Genomic DNA, 19105 nt, shown 5'->3' with positions numbered 1-19105 from the left:
AGCCTCCCTCACCCCCTCCCTCTCTCATCACACCCCCGGCTAAACTCCGTAGGGTCTCGCAGGGTTCGGGGCTGAGTCCTCGGCAACGCGTTTTTACCTGCTCCGGAGTAGAACGTATAGTGTGCTTTTTAGAACGCACAGAACGCAATTTTTCCGAGTGGTGTTAGATAAATTAGCCAATGTATTACACTATAGTAAACGTCGATAAAGGCACCAAAGGGACAACCATGAAGATGCAAGACCTTTAACTTTGAAAAAAAAAAAAAACCCTCCCTTCCCGCTCTCCCCCCTCTTCTTGCCGCTGTGCATCAGTAAGGCTCTGGTGGTATCATGCGCGTTGTCAGTCTGTCTTTCATTAGGGGCAGCGGCCGCAGGAGCCCTGCGCCTAATTACAGCACAGACTGTAAACTAGCGTGGAGGAATTCTTAGAGCCACTGTAATATCAGCAGCTTACAACTTTGCAGAGTTTTTTTTTCGCGGTTGTTTTTTGTTTTATTTCATGAATTTCGTGCTCTTAAGCGACGTGGGGCGGTGACGCTATAGCGAGAGAGAGAGAGAGCGGCAGGGAGAGCGCCTCAATCCAGACCCGAATACCCCCTGCCTGCCTGCCCGTCTATCAGTCTGCAGTTCCGTCCTGGACCTCTGCCTCTCTTTACCCGGACGCTGGCATCTTAGCCTCAGCAAAGGTTCCCTTTTCTCTTTGAACTTGTTTTAATAAATTTCTCCTCTCTCCGTTTACCTTGAACTTGGATCCGCCGCGCTTGCAGTACTGCTTCTTCTGTGCTGTGAAGCTGCTTTGTTATAAACTGCAGACCCGGGCAGTGTCGCTGGAGTGTTTAGTGCTCATTAAAGTGCGCGGTGACAGCGTTGGAGAGCTGAGAGGGGAGTGTGTTTAAACTAGCGCTCGTTGTTATTAAGGTGCTGGTAATGACAGCGCTGCAGAGCTGAGAGTACGTTTAACCACAGCAACAAAGCGCACGACAAATCAAGCAGTCAAATAACACGTTAGAAAAAGACCATCGACCCTCGCGATTGGGACAGTGGATAACGGGTGAGGTTACACTTAGAGAGTCTGTAACACAGACTAGATCAACCAGTGCCTGTATAGACGTAGCAGTCATAACATATAATAATAAGAACATATTTCTATATAGCGCCTTTCACAGTGGACCACCTCCCCAAAGCGCTTTACAGAGGCAGGCAGTGTAACTGCGCATTATATGCAGAGTCATTTACAATAGGACATTGATTTAACATCTCATCCGCAGGGGGGAGAACAAGGAGGTGAAGTGAAGGATCACACGCAGTGAGCCAGTCAGTGGCAGAGGTGGGATTTGAACCGGTCACTTCCAAGCCCTGGACTTTAATCACCGGACCACACTGGCAACGTTTTATCACGTGGTGAGCCGCGCATTATCTGCCGTTTATCACCTACTCCATGCGTGACAGCGAGTTGCCATTGTGATGTCATCGTCTACATTCTCCTTTAGAAAGCACAGCACTAACTTTCCACTGCATCAGCCTCTGCACAGACCTACTGCAACCTCAATCTGCGGGAAATCCGACAAACCAGACCCCCATCGACTGAGAGCTGGGAGAGCTACAGAAGTGACGCGGGTGCGTGATTCACCTTGGTTTGGGAAGATTCCTGCCCGTATCATCGGATACCAAGACGCTTAACCCTTAACTCCCCGGATCCAGCAGCAGCATGAGTTTAATGCGGGGGGGGGGGGGCTTACAATCTCGATCACCCCCTTCAACAGACCCCTCCTTAGTCACACACCCAGAAAGCGTTGTGTTAATTGGAATTGTCACGGCCGTTCAATTGCAGTTTTGTTGGATCAGTCATCTATAAGATTCCTGGCAAGCCCCAGACTGGTGATCTAACTTCTGTGTGTTTGTACAGATCCACCTCAAGAGCTTAGGGCTTGCCATCAGGAAATAAGCACATTTTTCAGTTCAGGATAGATAGATAGATAGAAGGGTGGTTGGGTGGGTGGATGGATAGATAGATAAAAGCAACCCATCTTTAAAACACGTGGTTTCAAAGCAAGGACGTGTCGTTATAAACTACTTTAACGTTCCTTCCTTTATTCCTTCCTCAAAAGACAAAGGACCCAATCGGTATACTGGTTTTCTACCTCATTACAATCTATAATATTTGTTTATATACATTGCATACATGTGTATGTATGTGTGTGTTTATATATGTTTGTGTGTGCGTGTGTGTGTGACATGCATCTTTTGTCCTTGCATTAGAATCGCAGTGATTCAAAATGGGTTCTTTTTGCTGAAGTTCTGATGCAACCTTTGAATGTAAACATCAATCTCTCTTTCCTGCTTTCACCTGAAGCAGAGACCTTTGAGGTCTTGAAAGCTTGTGATTCATTATTATTTACTTATTCCAATAAAAGGCATCACTTCCCCTTCTCTTTGTCTATCTTCCTTTATTGTAAAATTCTTAGAACGGATTTAGAAGCTGGTTCCACATCCCTTATTCTCACACCAGGGCGACACAGGAAATCAAAAGACCCGCAAGAGCTCCTGCAGCATTAGCGGCCGGTAGGTGCTTTATCACTATTCGCCCACTAGATGGCAGCAAACGCGTACTTTTTAGGCTAAATTCCACTGTACAGATAAACATCGCCTGCTTCAAATTAAAGTTGTTTTTATTTTGCCTGTCCCTGTATATTTTGTAATCATTCGGTTTGTATTGCAGTTTTTTGTTTAACTCTTAAGTTGCTGGTAGTGTAACAGCTCTGCTAGATCAGCTAAGGCTATATTACTAAGCGCACCGACACCTCTAGAGCACGGCTGTGTATTGACAGCCAGAGAAGAGGAAAGCCACACTGGCAGATCAATATATATATATTAAAACGCGTTTCATTGCATTCCAGTTTTTGAAGCGTTTGCTAGCATACGACTCGCTGATCTCCTTTGAGACAGAGTAGAGTATCGGTTTTGTAAGAGGCTCGGCTGATAGTGTACCTAACACCGTGTACAGGTGCAAGGGGAACAATGTGAACCTTCCCTGGTGGGCTGGGCTGCAGAAGCCCCGCACGCTGGAACTCCACCCAGACTGGGTGTCCACTGTTTACATGCGAGCTGGCATGTGCTAGGCAAAGAGACCCCCCCTCTGCCCTCCCCCACGGCCTCCCATCCGTGTGTCTGCCAGCCTTCCTCTGAACAGGGAGGGGCTGTGGGTGACTTTGTGAATCGAAGCTCTGCAAACACAGTTCCCTCTCCCCTCCCCTCTCCTCCCATCTCCTCCCTCCCTATCTCTCTCACGGTTCCAGCCTCATTCACAGGTTCTCAGCAATGAACCGCTGTAAAACTCCACTCTGTTTTTTTTTTTCAAACTGAGTCGTTTGCGGTTTCAGTCCTGGCCCCTCTGCTCCCCACGGCCTCTGCAGTAGGCAGCCCTGTCGTCTCACCTGTAGCTCAGCTGTTTCGCTGCGTCTTCCAGTGCAGCCTCTTTATTGCACAATCTGATAATAATAATAACAATAATAATAATAATAATGAATTAGCAAAGGATCCTCATGCAATATGTACTGCCACCCCCCGAAAGAAGATAATATACAATAAATATACACTCGCTGGTACCGTTTCCACACAGTGGACTCGCTGGGGTCTGTTACCCACCCAGGCTCTGCAGTCTGGACCCTTTCTGGCGCCCTTAAATTGTATGCATTCTAATACAACATTCAATTAAATACCAACGCATCCGCCACCGCGTTCCCTTCAAATACTATCGACAGGAAGCTCATCTCGCTGTATTGATCCAGTGGATTAGCTGCAGCAGACCGAGGCCGATGCATTTGATTTATAATGGGGGGGGTAATAATCCACAGGGCGAAACAGCAAACGACACGCCGACACAGGAATGTACTCGATCCGTAGCGCCGGTCACGGTTGCCATGTCGCTAGCACTAGCGTCCTGTGTGTGGTATTGTCTCTCCTCTTTATATATATTCTCTCATATAAAAACTGACAACATTGTAACACATACATAGATTTGCAAATAAATGCATTAATGCAAGTCTTTATTAAAAACATATGCAAACATTGTTATTTGGACGGGGGGAGGGATGGGGAGTAAAAATGGTCTAATAATAATAATAACAATAATACTAAAACAAAATGGCGTGATAACACAAGCAGACGGCATGAAACGCGCTGTTGTAATAAATCATGCATATTCATATTCATATATATATAGATACACACACACACACACACACACACACACATTCCTGTAAAGAGACAAAACAAAGGTATTGAAAAACACAATATATGTGCAATTCTTAGTAATGGCGCCTTTTCCGCCAAAAATGACTCCCCCATGCCCCCCCCGGGGAAGGGGGGGGGGGGGGGGGGTACAACCTACCCCGAGCTGACCCCACCCAAATACCAACCCCCTCCGCTGATCCTCATTGGCTATCGCTAGCCAACACGGACAGAACAGGAGCCCCGGATTGGCTCCGCGGACACGTCACTCGCGCCCAGCATTCCGACCCCAGGGCGAATCAGCCCCCGCCATGGCCCTCCCCCCGACCGCCCCCATTGGCCCTCCCTGCGCCAGCGCCGGCGCCCGATTGGCCGAGGCGGCGGTTGTTCCCGCCCCCCGCGGCCTCGCTGTGCAGTTCGGTTGCCCCGTCTGCAAAGTTGGAGTCAGCCCTCGAGAAAGTGTCGCGAAACTCCGCCCGTCACTGAAATGAGTGGTAAGAGAGGAAAAAACAACAAGAAAACAACTTTAAACACAATGCACTCCGAAACAAACAAACAGGAGAGGAGAAACAGACTGCTGCACTGCTTTAGAAAAGCAGCGAGCTAGCATCGCTTCCAGCCATTCACTGTGCGAGACTGAAACGAGTTATACGTGATTCCGGCTTTATTCTATTATATAATAGAATATTTAAAAAAAAATATATATATATATATGTATATGTATATGTATATGTATATGTATGCGCGCTGGCAAACTTTACAGGAATGGCCGCTTTCATAGCGTGTGTGTTTATCGTACTGAAGTTTTGTGTTACTGTGTTTCCTTCCAAGTTCCAGCCAAGCATGTGTTTGAGGAAAAAAAACAAACACTTCAGTTGTTAATTGTGTAAATTAAGTAATCAGCTAACACGGGTCACTCGTGGTTTGCCGCGGTTAGTAGGTATGTCGTTTAAGATCGCCGTTCTTCTCTACTGTTTTGTTAGTAAAAAAAAAACAAACAAACAAACGCCTCACTGCTTTGCATGTTGACTGCGCTAGGATTGCTCCTCGACTAACATTTTCATATGCTTCCTAGCATCTTTCTGTTATCACTTTTCAGATCAGGAACAGCACCAGCAAGAGGACATGGCTGCTGCGTTAGTCGACCCCGGCGACAGCGGCTTCCTTCAGAAGAGGAACGCCAAGTCGGGCCAGGTAAAGTCTTCTGCTTCACCTCGGTTTAATTCCGTGTTTTGGAGGGGTGGGAAATCAAACGAGAGCCCGGGTTGTTGTCTCCACTGCTACTGCTTTTACACATGTTATTTCAACTCGGAGGGGAGAATGCTAACCACGCACTGGGAGGTGATGTTTGAGGGTAAGCCCCGCTCTCTAGTCTAGCACCGGTTTGTTCTGCCCACAGTGGGCTGAGGCCGGCGGTCGGCCTGTCCTCCTTTTGAATTAACCCCTCCCCCCTTTTTTGTGTGTTTTTTTTTTTTTTTTTTTTTGTATAGGACTCACAGCCGTCCCCGCTGGCTTTGCTAGCAGCCACATGCAGCAGGATCGAGTCTCCAAACGAAAACGCGCAGCAGCACCAGCTGCAAGTATCATCGGAGCATCAGATCGACCTAAGCACAGCGCAGATCACGCAAACGGCCAACGGCTGGCAGATTATCCCCGCAGTCTCTTCAGTGTCCAGCTCTGGGGCGGCCACCGTCACCACTGTCAGCCAAAGCGCCGGAGAAGCTGGCAAGACCCGGCAATTAATGACTGGCGGGCAGCAGTATGTGCTGTCCTCCGCCCCTGGGATCCAGGGCCAGCAGGTGTTGGCCAGCCTGACCGGCATGATGCCCAACATTCAGTACCAGGTCATCCCCCAGTTCCAGACAGTCGACGGGCAACAGCTGCAGTTCGCATCCCCGGCGCAGGGCATCAACGTCCAGCAGGACGCCTCGGGGCAGTTCCAGTTGGTGTCGCAGGGCGGCGGCCAGCAGATCATCACCACCAGCCGGGGCGGGGGCAGCGCGGCGGGGCAGAACATCATCGCCATGCCCGGGGGTCTCCTCCAGCAGACCGTGCCCTTGCAGAACCTGGGCATCGGCAACAACCTCCTGCAGAACCCGGCCCAGTTCCTGGCCAACATGCCCATGGCGCTCAACGGGAACATCACGCTGGTGCCGGTCGCTAGTGCCGGCTCCGGGCAGACCGTGGCGGAGACCGGCGCCGTGACCACAGTCCACCAGCAGCAGCCGAGCTCCAGCTCCGGAGGGGTGTATTTCACCAGCTCGGGGTCCCTGGGCACCACCACCCAAGCCAGCAACAGCCTGGCCAGCTTCACCGTGGCGAGCGCTGGGCAGTCCACACCCCAGCGCCCCGGGAGCGGCGGGACAGGATTCCAGAATGCGGGGACCGCCGGCGCTGTTCACATACAGCCTTGCCCGCAAGACAACAGAGATTCTCAGTCTCAGCAGCAGCAGCAGCAGCAAATTCTGATCCAGCCGCAGCTGATCCAAGGAGGTCTGCAGACCATCCCGGCCGGCCAGGCTTTTGCCACCCAGACCATCTCCCAGGACGCTCTGCAGGGCCTCCAGATCCAGACCCTGCCCAACACCGGCCCCATCTTGCTGCGGACCGTGGGCCCCAACGGCCAGGTGAGCTGGCAGACCCTGCAGATGCCGAACGCGGCCGGCACCCAGACGATCACCCTGGCCCCCATGCAGGCCCTGGGGCAGAACTCCGGAGGCACGGTCACGCTCAACGCCTCGCAGCTCTCCGGCATGCAGGGCCTGCAGACCATCAACCTGAACACGCTGGGCAACGCCGGCATCCAGATGCACCAGCTCCAGGGCGTGCCCATCACCATCGCCAACGCCGCGGGTAAGGCTCATTCGTTCAGTGCCCGCGCAGTCTCTTCCGCTGTAAACGCTTGTCCGCATTACGAATGGTCAGTGCATCGTAATTAAAGTAATGGGGTCTCATAGCATTTTCTGATTTTCTCAAATTTTTATTTTTTTATCATCTAAAGTTTTAGAAGTGCTCAACACTAAAGTTTTGAAAGTTAAACAGAATACTTTCTTTTATAATAAATAATTGATCGACCTTGATATTAATGCATCAGATCAGATATGGCTTGTATCAAATGGAAGTGACACCAGACTATCTGTCTGTTTGTCTGTCTCTCTATCTATCTATTTATCTATCTATCTATCTATCTATCTATCTATCTATATATATATATGCAAGCTGATTGGTTTTCACCCACTCAGGGTTCGAGCAGCCAGTAAGCCCACCCTGAGTTCTTGCTAAGGGGGTGCCCATCGTCAACACTACAAACAGTGCAGCTTGAGTTCATTCAATCATTAGAGGGAAGGACGGTTTCATTAGAGGGCCGCAGTGGCAGTCATCTTGCTTTCTTTCTCAGTAGGATTGCCGTCTTCCTCCTTTTCTTTTTAATGTTTTACTTCCCGTCCGCTGCGTGCCAGTTGAAACGCTGCCAAAGCAGTCCCTCAGCAGCTTGCGCAAGAACTCTGTTTCACACGCAGATCTGCAAGGGCTTCCATGGGGCTCGATCTGTCAGCCTGTACCCGGGTGATTAGCCATGGCCTTATTTTAACAGAGCTTTTCACAGCACTGGGGAATCGCTCAAGATTGCATCAGGCACTGGTTATCCTGGTATTATCCCTTAAAAAAAAAAAAAAAAAAAAGGGGGGGGGGGGGGGGGGGGGGGGGTTGATGCAATCTAAGGAGATTCCCTCCACAACAAACCCTTAATGAAACCCAGGTTATCTCTGTAGGGTTAGTTGATCCGCACCGAAAGCCAGGTTCTTCAGTGCTGTAGACCGGGTGTAACAGGCATCGGTTCATTGTAATCCTTTTAATGACCGGTGGGCGGGGTTAAAGGACCAGCATGCCACTGCTTGTGTGGCTGGTTTCAATACCCTTTAGATCTTTCTTAGTGTGAGATCGGTGAGGGTCAGTTGGAAGTTCCTTCACGTGACTCTTGAATGCTAAATACAGCTCAGTAAAACTTTGCTACAACACAATAATAATGGTGATTATTATGAAACATCTCGTGGTATAGCTCCCTTCAGTCACACGTTGAGTTTCTTGTCTGTGTTATCTCTAATAATGCGGGTGGTTTTGATAGGACAACCTCTTGAATATTTTTAAAATATCAAAAAAGTACCAAACCGTGACAGGCGACAGCGTGCAGGATGCCGAGCAGAAACGCGACCTAACTGGCTAACAAGCACTACAGATCAGCATGGAAACCTAGCTATGCAGGGGAACAGGCCTGCCTGCGGGTTTGCTTTAAAGGTTATGCAACGTCTAGGTTGAGTCCTGTTCTGGCGGGTCGACTGGTTTTTCTGGTTTGTAGTGGGCTTGCCCTGTGCTGCTTGCATTCAGTCTGGGGCAGGCGGTTCTCTAGAACAATGCAGGGCTGTAACCTGAGTCCGCCCTTCAAGGGAGGCGCTTGCTTGCCCTCTGTGTGTGTGTGCGGGGGGTCAGGGCGTGGAGCTTCAGCCCATCCTGTGGATCTAATCATGCTTACTAGACTTGGCTCCAAAGTTGTATTATGGACTTGGATTAGCTTTGTTCAAACACACTCAGACAGGTCTGAACAGGTTTTTTTTGTCAAGAAAGAGATTCTAAATCTGGCAGATGAGGAGGAGGAGGACGGAGGTGGGTCAGCTGGGATCCCTCGCTTCAGTGTTTCCAGGTTTGCAGCCTGGCTGATTGATTTGCTCTTTGTCCTCCAGGCAGTTCAGTCTGGATACCTGTTCTTGCAAGTCTGCCTGCAGCTTATTGTCATAACGATGACTGCAGAGCAGCACTTTTAAGGTTAAAAGGCATTTATAGAGACGCGCTCTTGCGTAAAGTTAACTCGCTTAGCTTTCTGAAGGCAGCGTTTTATAGTTTCACGTGTCGTGAAGCGATCGTTCTTACTGACCTACACAAAGTCCTTTGCAGTGTTGGGCTTTGTCTTCAAGATCTGCTTGGTCCCAGTCTTCACAATCCTTGAGATCACAGAACGTGGATCGACTGGGGATTCCAAAAGGTTAAAATCGTCTCTCAGTGTTACTGTGTAAACCTTTGGCTTCAGAGTTACATTTTAAATGGAGCTCAGGAAAGCTTGCCCAATCGAATCTCTCAAATCTAGATTGAAGGTGTCTTGAGTGTATATTTTAATTTTTTTTTTTTGTTCATTAACAGAATTAACCACAAGCGCATTAGACCTGTATTACACTTGTCCTGTATTGCATGAAGTTTTGATTTTAACTAAGTGTTTTTGTGTGTGTGTGTGTAGGGGACCAGTCTCAGCTGGGTTTGCAGGGAGCGGGCGGAGACAATCTGGATGACAGCACAGCAATGGAGGAGGGAGGTGAGAACAGCCCGGGACAGCAGCCTGGGCAACGCAGACTACGCAGGGAGGCTTGTACTTGCCCCTACTGCAAGGACGGCGAGGGCAGGTACGCACACAACATGTTACAAACAGAGCAGGGCTGGCAGTACGACTCCCACTGCGTAGCAGTTTGATCCTGGTTTTATTGTGAGCTTAAGACTTGCCTGAGCTTGTTATCTATACGCTGGGGCTAATCAAGCTGGTAGTAAAACCTGGAACAGGTTAAGCTGCTATGCAATAGGCATCTTATTGCCATCCCTGGTAGAGAGTGCTTTTTCATGGGTATACTCGTCAGTGTTGGGCCAAGCTGTTCAGTTTAAAAACTTCTGACTGTATTCCCAGAGCTTCGGATCTCCTGTTTCAGTATTTTGGGCAGACTTGGGGAAACACTTGCAGGCAGATTGCGGATTAAAAGCCTGGCGTATGGTTTAAGCTTTTTTTTTTTTTTTTTTTTTTTTTTTTTTTTTTAAAATGTGTTTAGTTCTCCATCCCTGCTAGGGTCTCCCAACCCTTAGTCTGCCCTGGATTATGGGTTCAACATGTTTGTTCTGTTTGCAGGAGCAGCGATCCAGGCAAGAAGAAACAGCACATCTGCCACATCCCGGGCTGCATGAAGGTGTATGGAAAAACCTCTCACCTGCGGGCTCACCTGCGCTGGCACACGGGCGAGCGCCCCTTCATCTGCTCCTGGCAGTTCTGCGGGAAGCGCTTCACTCGCTCCGACGAGCTGCAGAGACACAAGAGAACGCACACGGGTCAGTCTGAGCGCGCGCGGCACCACAAGGCTCCTGGTCAAAGCAGTTGATGCATAGTTCACCTCCTAGTCACTTTGGATAAAAGTGTCTTCTAAATTAATAATAATAATAATAATAATAATAATAATAATAGATAGACTGGAAGTCAGTCTTGCAGGAATTCTGCAATCCTAAACAACCGTGCCCAGCAGTCAGGCTTGTGCTGAATCAAAGACTTATTTCCCTTCAAGCAGGTACTCGGTGAGATGAATTAGCAGGCTCTGTGGATCAGCTCAGAGCATGCCTGGCTTTTTATTACCAGGTCTTAATGGATTAAAAAATACTAATTATGACGTGAGCCGTTTAAAACTAAGCTTTTTCTGCGTACTAACTGGGGAAACGGTATATTCCTATATGATTTAAAAAAACAAAAAACAAAACCCTACTTCTTAGACTGAAGGCGGCACTAGTCGAATCGTTTGCGCCGCTTCGCTTTCTCTAAAGCTCGTTCTGTTATTTTGTTTTGTGACTCTTTGTTCTCACCCACAGCCTCTAATATGTTTCTCTCTCTCTCTCCCCGTCCCTGCCTTGCCCCACGCAGGTGAGAAGAAGTTCTCCTGCACCGAGTGTCCCAAGCGCTTCATGAGGAGCGATCACCTCTCCAAGCACATCAAGACGCACCAGAACAAGAAGGGACAGGGCAACGGGGGAGGGGCCACGGCGACCGGAGACTGCAGCCCCGCCCTCTCAATCGCCATCGACGCAGGCTCCGCCCAGGAGGGGGGCGTGGCCTCGGACCAGCACGCGCTCATCACCATGGAGACGCTGTCTCCGGAGGGCATCGCCCGCCTCGCCAGCAGCGGAATCAACGTCATGCAAGTCACGGACCTGCATTCCATTAACCTCAGTGGCAACGGGTACTGAGGACATGGGAGAGAGAGGGGCGCGCGCAGGCTGTACAGAGTTTTAAACAGTAGAGAGGAGGCAGTGATGAGGGGGGGGGTGGTGGTGGTGGATGGGTTTAACGCGTTAATTTTCAGATTTGTTTTCCCCGTCCGTTCCCTGCAGCCCAAACCATGCGCGGTGTCTCCCTGCATCAGGAATCTGTTTGGTACAGCCCTATACTAAGCTACGATGCTGGTAACTCTTTTTTAAAGAAACACTTTTTTGCGAACCGCCTTCTGTCTGGCGTGATGTTCTTGTTGTAGACCGACTGCTCTGTGACGTGCCTTGGGAGGCGTTTTTTTTTTTTTTTTTTTTTTTTTTTTTAAAGAGCGGGGTTCAACGACCACAGCAAGCCAAGACCTGAACACAAATCCCCTCTCTTTTATAATTCTCTTTTTCTCGCTCTCCAAAAAAAAAAAAAAAAAAAAAAAAAAGACGACAGCAGGGCAAGGTCTCGAGCCATGATGTGGTCTTGTCGCTTTTAGGATCCTAGTCTGCAGAATGTTCTAATAATTGTTTTGTTTTTAGGAACAAAAAAAACATATTTTTTGTATTACTATCCTATTGACTTTTCGTACACCTGAAAAGCCTATTTGATATGATAACTATACTATCAATGCAAACTGTTTTTTTTTATCTAAATAATCTAAGCATTTCGTACCATATAGGATACTGGTCAATTATATGACCATAGAATGCCTTATTCTGTGACCAATAAACACACACACACATATATATATATATATATAATATATATATATATATATATATATATATATATAAATTACATAGATTTACGTGTGTGTGTATCATACCTGAAATTCTTAAACCTGTTTTATTTTTTCTCTCGTCCGACCAACATTCAGCTTAATCACTAAGAAGAGAATCATCTAGAAAAAAAACCCAGTTTTAGTTTAAAAATATAATTAATTGTAGATTTCTTTTTTTTTTTCCCCCACTGTGCATTGTTGTCGTTTACTTTTTTAATCGTTAATTAAAATCATAAAGAAAAAAAAAAAAGGGGTGGGACACCGTATCTATCAACAGCAAAATGTTTGGACAAGGAAAATTTCGTCCTTTGGTGTGACAACTGTGGGGGGGGTCTAGTTTCTACCTGTTTCTTAAACGGACACAAAGAGGAGTAAACTTTTAGCCATTGCAGTTGGGGGCGGGGGGGACGGGACTCCCACTGATCCATTCCAGTTTTTACATGCAGCACATTTAATCTGTGCTTCACTCAGTCTCGGCTTTGCCTGTGTTAGGTGTTGGAATCGCAGTAAAACCTGGAGTGGCTCGGACGGCTCTGAAGCCTTGTGCAGTCTAGCGCTGCGCTGCAATGGGAAGATGACTTTGTCACTCTTGTGTGAGTTGAGGGAATGTCTGCTTTTAAAGGAAGCCCTTCCTTCTGCTCTGGTATAGGCGTATGTTTTTGGTTAGTGTTTTTCCCCCCCTCTCTCCTGGTTGCGTGTTGTGTATTTATTCCAGGTTCATCGATGTATTTTCACACACGTCATCTGTGTGCACATTTGTTGTCATAACCCATGTTTTTTATGCATATTCCTAACTATTGCAGGTGTTTTGATATGTAATCATTTAGAAGATTTAAAACGACTATTTTTGGAAACTTTGTTTTGTAAGGAGAACGCGTATTAACTAATTGTAACGTACTCTTAAAATCTGGATGTTTTGGGGGTTGGGGGAAGGGGTGGGGGTGACAGTAAGCTGTAATTGGGTTCCAAGTCCCTTATTTTTTAATTTCTAGGTGCAATTTTTCAAGTAATTTACTTCGGGATAAACGCTGTCAAGAAACTAAGGACCATATTGGCAAAGCATTTACTCCAGTCTGAAAACACCTGTTTGTTTTCCAAAACTAGACCCAAACAACTATGTTTTTATATATAATAATAAATTATTTATAATGTATATTTATATTCTATTATTTTACACGTCATGGTACTGCATATTCTTTGGTAGTTTGCAAAGCAGCAGGTGTGTCTTATTCGATCAGCCAATAACGCTGAAGCGTGCAAGACCTGTGTTGTGTGCGTATGACTGTTGAAGGAGTGGGCTTTTTACACGAGGAAAGAGCGAAAGACCGGATGAGGTTTGGGGGTGACTATATAATGTAATGGTGGTTGTTGCCGTGTTCTCCAACAACATCTCCACTGCAGTGGTGGTTTGAAGGAGAGCACTTCCAGAGGATCACTCCTGGTGGGGGGGGGGAAGTTACAGCACATGCAATCAGGTTTCACTCTGTGCTCCAGGCTTGTCTTGCTAAAATAGATTAGCGGCACATTTGTTTATTGTCTTGTCAGAGAGCCGAGGCTTTGCTGACATGTCGGGGAACGGTGATTAGGAAGATTCCTGTTGCAAGCCGGGGTTAATTGAGAGAGGGAGAGTGTGGGTGTTGGTTTTTTACACTATGGCTGTCTGAGACCCTGGTAAAACCTGGGAAGTCCATTCAGAGTATTTTTCCTTTGTTGTGTGTCGTGCGCTGGGGGTCCACTCTGTTCTGATCGGGTCATAAAGGTTCTGTGGAGTTTCAGGTTTCATCGTTAACATTGAAGTCAATAGTAATGAGGCTTTTTCACGGGGACAGACTCTTCTCATGGCAGAGCCCTCAGACCAACTAGAAGCGAATAGGTTGACCACATGGACCCCGGCCAGCCTCGACCCTGCTGCAGTCAGCCGCAGCTGGTTTGATTGGAGCATTTCACAGCCCTGGGTTTCATCTGCATCCGTGGCTATCTTGGACTTGCCTCTAAAAATGAAATTCAGGGCGACTGCTCAGTGCTGTAAAACACTCTAATAAAATCGAGCTGGGGTTTGTCAAATCAAACCCTGAGTTTGTTAAGGTTTACAGACTGTATATTTTTAAAACTTTCAAAATCAGCACATCTGGGTCTCAAACAGCTTGGAATATGCAGATCAGGATTTCAAATAAATACACGACCTCAGACTTGAGCAGAGGAGTCCCCTGCCATTCAAATGTGATTTCAGACAGCATGCTTTAACAGAACGGTGTTAGGACAAGACCAGCACTGAAAGAGATAAATAGAGAACACAAACACCTTCACAAGAGGCTGAAGCAGATTCATAGAACAGAATCCTCGTCCCTGTGCTGCGTGAAAAACAGGCTAGTGTGTTTCTTATTGGGGATAGTTAAATGTCTTAAATTAATTCTATCAAAAGGGAGTTTATATATTTTATATTGTGTGGGAACCCGAATCTGTAAATGTGATTAACATGCTATTCCTGGCTTCTCCCTCTTTTGTAACATTTAAATAAAAGATGACATCCTTAAAATAGAGTTTAGGGCATTTATTTGTGCGGAAATAGGTTGTTTATTTAGTGTAATTGCCTCAGATTGAGCCATTAAGTTGTGACAATGTTTAACAATGATATCCCTAAAGTGTGGAATACCAGACAAGGTTCAATAAAAGGACCAGACCTGTGTGGTATAAAACTGGATTTTATTATACAAAGCAAAATACACAATTTAAAAAAAAAAAAGTTTTATAAAACTGGGAAATTAAAAAAGTGAGCCGAGCAATAACCCACGACAGTAAAGCACAGTATACTGCACAGATACTGGTCTACTTTGTGTACAAGACATTACTGCTCCCGTCAGGTCTGAAGGTGCAATTGCAGTGCAATGACGGAAGTGTTCTAAGCAGACATGATTTGTTATAGAAAAACACAACTCCTCGCGGGCTCGATCCAGCGTCCAGCGATCCTTTACGGTTTGCGTTCTTTTCGTCCATTTAGAGATCCTCCGTTTTGATCTGGTTGCAAAGGCTATATCCAAAAACACAGGCATGCATGTTAGACAGTGAGATTGTATCCTCCTGTGCTATCCTGGCATTGATATTGCAGACTGAGCTCAATCCAAACTTGTTGCATCCCAGTTTATATTGTATTTCAGTAGTAGTGTTTGCGCTCGCTGTAAACCATAATGCATTTAAAAAAAAAAAAGTATTGGGCTTGCACTGTAACCCTGTACTACCCTGCGTCCTTCCTAGATCAGAGCACTAGGTCTAGTTAACCTTAGACAAGGCAGTCTCACAGATCGGTTGAAACCAGGAATCATGTCACTGAAGGTCCTGGAAATCAATGGTGAAACTACTTCACGCGGACAGACCTGAGGAGGTAGGAGTGCACGTCTGTGAAGCCGTGGTACTGCGCCAGGGGGAACAGGATGCCAGTGGGGCAGCGCCCGTCCCTCTGCCGGCAGAAGCTGCAGTTACAGATCTCTCGGCACGGTGGGCACTGCCAGGACTGCAGGGGGGGGAAGAGGAGGATTGAGACGCACGTTTCATATCGTCAAAATCAACCCATAACAGCAATAGCACCGTGCACCACCCAGAAAGAGAGAGACTCACCGGGTTGAGCAGTGCGTCCCGAACCTCCTCTCCATATCGGTTGCGCAGACACGGCCCGCAGAACTGCCCCTGCACCCCGCGGCACTCCAGGTTCCTGCAGCTGGTCTTGGTGTCAATGGTCTTCTGCCGGCACTGGTGGCACGTGGAGCCCTGCAGAGAGAGAGAAAGAGAGAGACAAGGGGATGGACGAAAAGTTGCCTTCCTGTTGCCTCTGCTTTAGAGATCAGTGTGTCTGCTCTCGTCCGTACTCACGGTGGCTCGGTTGTACGTCTTCTCCGCTCCGTTGACTGCGATCATCCCCAGCTCCTCCTCAGTAATGTCCTCGACCGGCCGGATCACGTGCGGGATCGCTGTGCTGGGGCGGGGGGCACGACGCTGCCGGGGGGACCCCCTCACCTGAGCGCCCCACAAAACACAGGGTTAGAGAAAAGAGCCCCTCAAAAACAACCGCCGAGACACCCCAAAACAAGCTACCCACGAGTAAGGTACAGCTATGGCCAAAAGCTTTGCATCACCTAGAATGAAGATAGAGGCAATGTATGAACAATTTAGATCTGTTATCATGTAACAGAATGAAATTTGTCATTTTTCATTAAGCACACAACTACAGAGCAGTATAATTCAATATGGCAACGTAACATTATTCAGCAGGTTTCACTCTGCTTGATGAAGCACAAGTTCATTCTGCGACACAGCTGTACAGAGGGGAAAACAAGCAGTTTATTCACACATTCTTAAGCAAAACCCATGCAGCTGGAGAGGAGAGTATCAAAATGCAGATGCTGAAGTTCTACAGAATGGAGCGGTTGATAGTTCCATAGGAAGCTATGCTATTCAAACAGCCATGCTCTCCTCAAAGTTACAGCTATCACATACAGGTACCCCCAGCCCGACCTGGGCCAATGACAAATTGAACTGCCCAATTGCAATTCCAATGTCAAAATAATAATTTCAACCCCCCCCCCCCCCCCCCCCCCCCCCCCCCCCCCCCCCTCACCTCCAGTAGCTCATCCTCAATGCTGCGCTGCAGAGCGCTCTGCTCATCCGGGGAGGGGGTCCTGTCCGCGCAGCCCATGGAGCGGGTGTGTCTGCGGGACGTTCTCTCTGGGTTCCTTCTCGCGCCCCCCTGCCCGGCCGCCGAGGACTGCGGAGCTCGCTTTGGCTTCTGCGCAAAAACGGCACAGAAACAGGGGCAGTAAATTGTACTGACTTCATGTCACCTCGCAGGATTGGAGATTTCTCAGACGCACTAGTGTGACCTCAGCTCCAGCTTTGACCACCGTACTACTGCTCGAGACGAAAAGGCCTGTAAAGTGACAAGCCAACCGGATCTCAGCCTGAAAGAAATCCCTGCATCCACCAATAGAGAAAGCCGCCCCAAATTAAAAAAAAACATAAAACATCTGACAATACTAGAATAGGCAAGAACTGCCATAAAGGCTGCCAGGCACAAGAGTACTCACGCTGGGAGCGCCCCGCACGGCAGGCTGGGGAGGGATCAGCAATCCAGGCATCTTGTGGAGGTCTGCCATCAACTGAGCAAGCTGGGGGATAAAAAAAATAAAAAATAAGACTACTCCAAAGTGATACCATATGCCTGTCTTGGGTACCTTCCTCTTCAAGAGAAGCAGGACCAGTTACCAGAATGCATTGCAGAGTTCAAATGAACGTGGCTGCACATGGTTAGGGCTCCCACATCCCAATGCATTCTAGTAAGTGTAGTCCTGCTGTGAAAGGTCCCTAAACTGGTAAATCTTAACAGAACGCAGAATCCCAGACTGTCCCAGTGTACACAGAGTCACAGGGTAACCCAGCCCCCCACTCTCACCATGGCTTTGTTAGCCTTGATGTTCATGGCTCTCTTCTCCAGGAAGCCGTGGTGGGACTCCTGGTCAGAGTCCGAGCTGGAGTGACTCATCATGGGGTTGGGAGCGTGGGGAAGAGTAGGAGGGGGGCGGTTCTCCTCATCCTCATCCTCCTCCTCCTCCTCCTCCTCCTCCTTCAGCCTATGAGCTGGTATTCGCAGCGCCACCTTGAGGTTGAAGCGGCGTGGAGGACCATCATTTTGACTCTGCAAGCGTCCCTGGCCCTCACTCTCCGAGCTTGACTGCAGAGACAGAGACATTGGGCTGTGGGTCTCTGTCCACCAAGAGGACAAAGTGAGCTTTCCAAAATCCAGGGGGGGGGGGGCACATGACATCACATACAAACTAATTTAGTGCAACCTACCAGCCAATATTGTACACACACTTTAAAATAGAGTTTAAAACCTTGCAACACACACTCGACACCTGCTGGAGAGGGGCAGTATTACAATTCCCGTATTAAAAGTCAAGTGCCATTCAAAAGGGTTCAGCTCCAAACTAGATTGCTATTCATTGCGGTCAGTTTACTAAACTAACCATTGTATCTGTGTGTACTCTTATATGAAAGGGGGGGGGACAGCGTTATTGACAGTCCAGTTTGTTTACACTCAAAAAGGGGCATCCCAATCATGGTTGGGGTCAATACCTTTTTAAAATCCATTCCCAATTCAAAATTCCTATCGTCAATTCCAACACATTGATCTATGAAGCCAATTGCAACTATTAGCTTCACAGCGGCAACGAATCACTTCAATTGAAGTCGCGGTTAGTCGATTGCATTGGCTTCAAAATGAAAGCAGCTGAAGAGCCACAACAATGACGTCTCCAGCACAGCAACTCCTTCAAATGTAATTGGAAATGGTTTCAAAAAGCAATTGAACAGCAATTGATCCCAGCCTTGTTGAGAAGATTGTGTTGCAGCATCTTCTCCAGTCTAGCTTGAGGGTCTCTGTGCCACCGATTCGGCTTACTGGGTAATCCGAGCCGCTCAGCTCGCCCTCGGAAAACCCGTAGAAAGTCTTCTCGTCGCCGGAGTCTTCCGCGAAAATATCAGCCAGTTCCACGGAAAGACTGCCCATCCCCAATCTGCACTCCTGCGGGAGGACAAAATAAACAGCGGTGAAGAGAATGAACGCGGTCGCTTTTGCATGCATACGTTAGAAAACGTGATCCACTACATAGAGATGCTGTGCACATGCTGTTAAATCACAGGGAGTTTAAATATTACAGATCGTTAGAAGAGAAGGAAGTCACCGGGCTGTTAATAAACCCGGTGTACGCGCACAACAACTTGCAAATGAAAAACAAAACGCAAGGGTCGTTTCTGAACTCCGTCACTTGATGTGCATGTATGCTGCTGTCCATTAGTTTAATGCTTTTAAAAGATGCATCGTTGCAAAGATCCGCCGGGAGCGGCGCTTGGGAAGGGTCACGCACCCGGACAGGGAAACGTGTTAACTTCTCTGGGTTATCAGATTTGTCCAACCAGTTAAATTCACAAAGCGATTCCCTCAACCTCCGCCAGAGGGCGGAATTTCACAATAGGATGTGCGAATTCCTTAAGAGACA

General features: G+C 47.7%; 2 protein-coding genes across 5 annotated transcripts; one reads left to right on the top strand and one right to left on the bottom strand.

Annotated features, from left to right (window-relative positions):
* Positions 1-4618: 4618 nt before the first annotated feature.
* On the top strand, positions 4619-11591 carry sp1 (sp1 transcription factor). 3 transcript variants are annotated; one of them, XM_041241661.1, is made up of 6 exons: positions 4619-4724; positions 5330-5424; positions 5721-7083; positions 9515-9677; positions 10169-10365; positions 10946-11591. In XM_041241661.1, the coding sequence occupies exons 1-6, from the start codon at positions 4718-4720 to the stop codon at positions 11266-11268; spliced, it is 2148 nt and encodes a 715-aa protein (XP_041097595.1). In that variant the 5' UTR covers positions 4619-4717; the 3' UTR covers positions 11269-11591. The 3 variants fall into 3 exon arrangements, with proteins under 3 accessions (XP_041097595.1, XP_041097594.1, XP_041097596.1); XM_041241660.1 differs by having other exon boundaries at positions 4646-4724; positions 5306-5424; XM_041241662.1 differs by lacking the exon at positions 4619-4724 and adding an exon at positions 4736-5170.
* Positions 11592-13003: 1412 nt separating this feature from the next.
* On the bottom strand, positions 13004-18998 carry LOC121308935 (cell division cycle-associated protein 7-like). 2 transcript variants are annotated; one of them, XM_041241667.1, is made up of 8 exons: positions 18508-18998; positions 17500-17778; positions 17135-17215; positions 16669-16836; positions 15924-16067; positions 15672-15821; positions 15431-15567; positions 14969-15087 (listed from the first exon to the last, which is right to left on the bottom strand). In XM_041241667.1, the coding sequence occupies exons 1-8, from the start codon at positions 18688-18690 to the stop codon at positions 15054-15056; spliced, it is 1176 nt and encodes a 391-aa protein (XP_041097601.1). In that variant the 5' UTR covers positions 18691-18998; the 3' UTR covers positions 14969-15053. The 2 variants fall into 2 exon arrangements, with proteins under 2 accessions (XP_041097600.1, XP_041097601.1); XM_041241666.1 differs by having other exon boundaries at positions 13004-15087; positions 15431-15821.
* Positions 18999-19105: the final 107 nt, after the last annotated feature.

This window comes from Polyodon spathula, unplaced genomic scaffold, assembly GCF_017654505.1.
Source record: "Polyodon spathula isolate WHYD16114869_AA unplaced genomic scaffold, ASM1765450v1 scaffolds_806, whole genome shotgun sequence".
NCBI lineage: Eukaryota > Metazoa > Chordata > Actinopteri > Acipenseriformes > Polyodontidae > Polyodon > Polyodon spathula.
The sequence above is the reverse complement of the archived record's forward strand: the minus strand, read 5'-3'. Positions and strand labels throughout refer to the sequence as shown.

Excerpts from the sequence above, each read along its gene's own strand:
- sp1 (XM_041241660.1), top strand. Across the intron at positions 5,425-5,720 it reads GGAACGCCAAGTCGGGCCAG|GACTCACAGCCGTCCCCGCT; the intron begins GTAAAGTCTTCT and ends TTTTTTGTATAG. Across the intron at positions 10,366-10,945 it reads ACACAAGAGAACGCACACGG|GTGAGAAGAAGTTCTCCTGC; the intron begins GTCAGTCTGAGC and ends TGCCCCACGCAG.
- LOC121308935 (XM_041241666.1), bottom strand. The coding sequence starts at position 18,690 with ATGCATGCAAAAGCGACCGCGTTCATTCTCTTCACCGCTGTTTATTTT. Across the intron at positions 16,837-17,134 it reads CCGTGCGGGGCGCTCCCAGC|AAGCCAAAGCGAGCTCCGCA; the intron begins GTGAGTACTCTT and ends GTTTTTGCGCAG. Across the intron at positions 15,088-15,430 it reads GTGCACTCCTACCTCCTCAG|CCTTTGCAACCAGATCAAAA; the intron begins GTCTGTCCGCGT and ends TTTTGGATATAG.